The following is a 6,000-nucleotide window of genomic DNA, read 5'->3' as shown; positions in this document are numbered from 1 at the left end:
ACTTTGCTCCAGGTGTTACTGCTCAAATGCTGCTGTGGTGACCATGGTGAGAGAAGTAGAACTGAGATTCATGTACTGATTTCTTGCAAGCAAAGGGGACTTTTGTGAAAGGTGGGATTTGGGTTTTCTGTTGCTTCTTGTCAGACACCTATAGAAATAAATTACAGCACAAAATCGGGGGTGTACTAACTTTAACCAGAAAAGGCTGCACTGCAGCTACAAATCTTTGGACTGCTTTCGTCTTCGCGCTCTCTTGGTTGGATCCATTATATGGAACATGGAGCATGCAGGTTTTAACATCTTCAGCATTTGCTGAATCCCCACTAGGCATCTTTGGTGTCTGCAAAATCAGCTGCGATAGCTAAGGCAGTGAAACCTGCCAGATTGCTAAATCCATTTTTCCAGGGTTGCTCCATCATGCGACACACAAAAGGGCTCTCTTTGGGCATGTCTGCCCTGTGCAGTGTGGCACACTGCGAGGCCACTGCAACACTCAGTGATAGGCAAGGTTAATGAGCCTCAGTACAGTGCCCCTAAATACGTCAGTTATGGTGGGTTTTGGAAGTTAAACAACACCTGTATGTGGCATTGCCCTGCTCGGTGGCTCTGCAGTACAAGGCTGCTCAGAGTGGGCTTGGGAACACCTCATGTCACCTCGCACTGTGCAGCAGAGGCATGTCCGGATTTGGTTGCCTACAGAGCCAGTTCAGAAAAGCCTTTTAGGTTGTGCTGAAGTCTGTCTGGATTTCGGGTAGTGATCAAACGTGTTTAACAGTAACTATGCACTCATTTTTAAACACGGGCTTAGGTCTCTAATGGCAGGCGTACTTATAAAAATCCAAGCCATGTTTTCTTAACCATTTTATCTTTCCAAGCGTTGCACATGCATTTCAGGTCACTTGGGCTTGTTTCCTTTCTGCTTGCTTGGATTTTTTGCCTTTTTTTTTTTTTTCTCCTGTGGCATGTACTAGTAAGAGAAAGAATTTAAATTTTCCCTATATGTGCCCACACTTACTTTTATGCTGCTTTCGTATGGGCTTTTGCCGTGTGTGAGCGGAACTTAGTCTGCAAAGAGAGCAAATAAACAGAGCAGCCCCGGTGCCTCCTCTCAGCTCCTTGAGAGAGCAGAGGGCATATGGAATAAATCAAAATGCAAAGCATAATAATAAGGTCCCATGGGAAAGGGAGCCTTGTGATTGTGCGTTGACATGCACTCTCCTTAGAGACGGCGCGCGGGGGGCTAGCTTCATAGCTGAGTCATACGACGGATGGGGGCTCCTTTCTTTCTCGCCTGCATCTCCCCTCCTGGTGTCGCAAATCCATTCACCGGCAAGAGAATTGATTAACATTCGCTGGGAGCCTTTGGAGAAAGTGAGAGAAAGGGAGCAAGGAGAACGTGCGAGGGGAAAGGGTGGCGCGCTGATTATGCCAGTCCCGGCGACATAGAAAGTTGGGACACAATCGACCACAGAATGGCTATTTTATAACCGGGGTCCTTGGTGACGTATGGCTGAACGTTTCCTGGCACAGATCTTTATGGACCAGTAAGCAGAGCGAAATTGAAGCTGACAAGACTTTTTGCGTTTTGGAAAGGACTGTAATCTACTGTAGTGAAGAACAGAGCCACTCAATCACTGCAGCTGTAAATGAGAGACGGAAGGGAGTAAGAAAGGAGGCAAAGAGAAAAAGTGTTTGCTGGGGGGGGAGGAGGGAGAGCATTTTTGGTGGATGGTATGAAGCCAGCCATGGAAACTGCAGCGGAGGAAAATGCAGAACAAAGCCAAGAGAAAAAAGGTACACAGAGGTCTAACAATAGCCTGTTTAAATCTTTTCATTGAGGGTGCTTAAAGAGGTTTAGGCCAGTTTTGTCACTTTTTAGAACAGCTCTTAAACAATTGTTACTGCATCTTCTAGCTTGCAGGCATCCTTTGCTGTATGGCTTGACAGCAAATTAACAGAGCAGCAATCTTTCTGTCTGGATGCGTGTATTTGCTCTGAACCTTTCCTAACCATACCAGAAATGCTTTTTGCCAAAGAAGCTTTATTACTGCTGCATCTTTGATAGATTTTTGGTAAATTTGGTTTAGAGATTGTGTGTGTGTGTGTGTGTGTGTGTGTGTGTGTGTCCTCTTCAAAGCCACAATGTGATATTTTCATTGAGACTGGCCGTGTAACAGAGCTTTGCAATGCAGTGTGGGAGACCTAGGTTATAATAACGTATCATAGATTATAATATCATGCAACCTTCATGTAGTTAGTTTGGTGCTAAATGCTCCTCTTAATTTTAAATCCCTTTTTATTTTCTCTGGTTTTGTCTGGCAAATTCTGTTTATAGAGAGCTCTGCCTATGCTATGATAAAGGAGACTAATCCATTGAGTTTTGCAACATTAGGCTTCAGGATATGTTAATCATCCAGAATTACTACTTAATGGAGAAAACAATTCCATGCTAACTGCTCTGAGATGAGAAAATGGCAGTGCAGCAGGAGAGGTACTTCATTAATCCCAGCATTTCAGGTGATTTATTTGGTCTGGAGTGCTGAACTTCTGAGAGTAAATTTGGCTGCCAGAGGACTGTTATGTTTCTGCATCATATAATTTATGTCAAATAAATGATCCTCATTTGTATAACAGGTTGTTGTACAAATCGTAACAATAATTTTGGTTAAATTATACAGCAGTAACAAAATTATTAAAATTTCTCCTGCCATTTTACATCATTCATGGTTTATCTTTGAACCTGTTGTGTATCATTTATAAGCAATTTTAGTATCTTGTAGGTATACGCAGCTAATACATTTCACTAAGTAGCATGGTTTTATTTATTTTTGAACTATTCAAATATGTACATAATGAAAATGTCCAGTACCAGCTTTTGTTTTCCTACTTTGAATCTGATTCTTCCTACCTGCTTTGTATAATTCAAACCTAGCTTCAGTTTCAAGTAAATGAAATTTGTCAAGTGATTAGACATAGTACTACGTAATCCCTTAGGGATTTTGCAAAAAGAGTTCCACTGATGAGAGATTAAATTCTGAAAGCCATTAGCGTATGTAGGCAATAAGCCACCTCACTGCAGATTTTGAGCAATTAATGTACAAAATGTCCTAAATACCTTGATTTTAAAACCACCTTGATCTCTTTGATGGCTCTTTAAAATTACAGTATTTTTTTCTTCTGTTTGGTGAGTATCTTTTAAACTGATAAAATTAATGTGCCATAAACACTTAACAAAGTTATTTGTATGCGTTAGCAGCTGTGCAAAACAAAAGGAGTTACTGAGCGTATTGGTGATGAGTTTATAGTGTCCCTTTTTATTTTGGCAAGGATGAAAGCACAACACGTGGAGAATGTCCAGAACTGTAAGTCTGTTATCCAAGTCAAAGTGGTTGATCTGCTATTTTCATAGGAARCAAACGGGGGAACGTCAGATCTTAATTTTACCACAGTTTCCTGGCTTTCCTGTGATGATTTTATCCTTTGGACATGTCACATAGATGTGTGCCTGTAGCACATTGTTCTTGACAGTTCCTTAATTTCCGAAAGTAACACATGGCCTCTCACATTATGGTCTCTATTTCCATTCAGTTGTATTCCAAATGTGTTTCACAGCACGTTAGAAATACGGAAAGCTGAAACACTCAATTTTGCTTTATTTTCAATAGCAAGTCCAGATCYGTTTGCATAGTTCCTGCTATGAAGTGGTGCTGTAGGAGGCATATTCAGATTTGTCCACTGGGGAGGGGGGACAGATTTTCAAAAGTGCTAAGAGTTTATAGAACAGTCAGGTTTTTAGATGGGCTCAGCAGGCATCAGGTAGCCCAGTGAAATGGCAGGGGTCTTCAAAAGGGCTCTTCAGCAACAGCTTTCACAGAGGAAAAACGGGCTTTTTTGCTGTGTGAAGAAACTTCCTGGAAAATGTTGCCACTTTGTCTGGATATGTAAAATGGCAGCTGGCCCCTTCACAAACTCTGTTCCCAGCCTTGATCTCCTCGTTGTTTAGACTTACATGTTTGCTAGGCTTGTAAAATTTGCTTCCTCTAAAATCACACCTGAACTTAGTGTAATAGTTGGCCTTTATAAAGTGTCCCAGATCCGGTGACAGGAAGGCAGCTATGACAGCTTGAAGCAACCGAAGATCTACCCTAAAGTATTTGAACTCTGCCTTCCAGGAACGAATTGCAAAGGCAAAGGAGATGCAACAGAGCAAAGTCAGAGGGAGGCTGGGGGATGTGTTTGTTGCTTTTTCCCAGGTCCTCTGACTTACTCTGTTAACCTAAAACAAATACTGAACAAGAAAAGATCCTGAGCATTTCCCTTTGGGTATTCATATTCATACACAGGAGGTTTTGCACTGCAAAGTTCTGGACAAAGTACCTGCACTTAACTATTAGCATATGTACTTTTCAGCTAAGAGGGTTTATTATTATTATTATTATTATTATTATTTAGGATGAGCAGTGAGAGTTAGAGCATCTAATAATGCATCAGAACTGAACAGTGGGGTCACATAGGTACTGGTTTATGTTTCCTATACCTGTGGCAAATGTGGAAGGCCACTCTTTTGGACTGCAATATAGTGGAGACAATTTACACGAGCTACTGTGCTTTATGAATATTTACTGATTGATAAATGAAGATGCTTAATCTTATTTACATTCCAAAGTTCACTAAATTGTAGGTGAATTCCAGTTTTATATTTTCATAGGGTTTTTTCCCCTAAGTTCCCCTGCCTGTTTCAGGCAACGTTATTGCCCAGCTGTTGGATTTGTGTTTATCAGTCGTGTGTTTCTCTGCACCCAGATGAGTGGCTGCTGCCCCAGTTTTTTAATTGGAAATTGAACAACACCCATGTTGATGGAGATAAGAAATGTTAGCTTTATGTTACATATCAGCAGCTCTTATCAGAGGAGAACACCATGAGCAGAGCTCAAGCAAAATGTTTAGCAGATACTTTACAGGGCTGCAGGACAGATTGGATGTGTCTTAAAGACGAATGTTTACAAATTATTACAAATGACAGGGTTTATCTTGCAGGTATTAAATTAAAGCAAAACGTGAGGTCTGGGCAGGCAGATTTACTGAGGTGGAACAAATAAGAAAAACGAAATGTCGTTTTGCATCAGCAATGAAGGATTTAGGTCCTGATACACATTAACAGAGACAGAAAGTTTCCCTTTACATTTAACTAAGAGAAATACTACCAAGTTATAAAATTCGGAAAAAAAAATCACTGTGGATGACCATGGAAATTAGACATGGAAGCATGGAAGAAAGCCATAATACTAGGATATAGTTTCCTTGTGTGAATGCATATGATGTTCAAATTGCATATGCAGTACTCAGGAATAATGAAAAACAGCCTGAACAGCAGTACTAAAAGTTCACTTTGACTCAGTGTTCCCCAAGAACGTATTCTTGGTGGAAGGAGACCTTATGCTTGGGAACAGCTGTGAGCTTTGATTATTATTTTCTTAATATATGAAGAGATGTTTCAAATTCTAAACTCTAAATAGACAAGTATATACTAGTCAAAAATAGAAAGAAAATACTTCTCTTAAACATAACTGTACAACTGTGTGAGATAGTATAAAAAAGTTGCCGAATTGTGAACTCAGGAGTGAATTGATATGCTACAGTTAATATCACTAAGTGAAGTTCTTTTATGCAATGAACTTATGCAAATTTTGATGCATCAGAGAGAGATGCATTGTTCATTTTAGCAAATTGAAAAAAAAGTCTTTCTTATATATATATTATGCTTATTAGCCAAATTTTTCAAACATAGTCCCCTGCTGTTAGGCTCCCACAGTGATTTCAGAGCTGTCAAGCTGTTTAAAGGTTTTTAATGTGCTGCATATATATATTTTTTTCTGCTTCAAGCAATTTGTTGTTATTTTAGATCTCCTGAAAGTAATACTGCTTTAAGTGCCTGAAGAATATAACTCTAGGAAGAGAATGTTAGAGGTCCAGCCCAGGAGGAATCTGGGACACGCTATA

General features: G+C 40.0%; 1 protein-coding gene across 3 annotated transcripts in view; it reads left to right on the top strand.

Moving 5' to 3' along the window:
- Positions 1 to 1,733: 1,733 nt before the first annotated feature.
- Positions 1,734 to 6,000, top strand: part of GPM6B (glycoprotein M6B) — a 32,361-nt gene continuing 28,094 nt past the window's right edge. For all 3 annotated transcript variants that reach the window (XM_026062883.1, XM_026062885.1, XM_026062884.1), the window contains exon 1: positions 1,734 to 1,794. In XM_026062883.1, coding sequence (XP_025918668.1) covers positions 1,734 to 1,794 — 61 coding nt within the window. The remainder of the gene's footprint in view (positions 1,795 to 6,000) is intronic.

Source organism: Apteryx rowi, unplaced genomic scaffold, assembly GCF_003343035.1.
Source record: "Apteryx rowi isolate R43461 unplaced genomic scaffold, aptRow1 scaffold_196, whole genome shotgun sequence".
In the NCBI taxonomy this organism is placed as follows: domain Eukaryota; kingdom Metazoa; phylum Chordata; class Aves; order Apterygiformes; family Apterygidae; genus Apteryx; species Apteryx rowi.
This window is presented reverse-complemented; position numbering and strand designations above follow the sequence as displayed.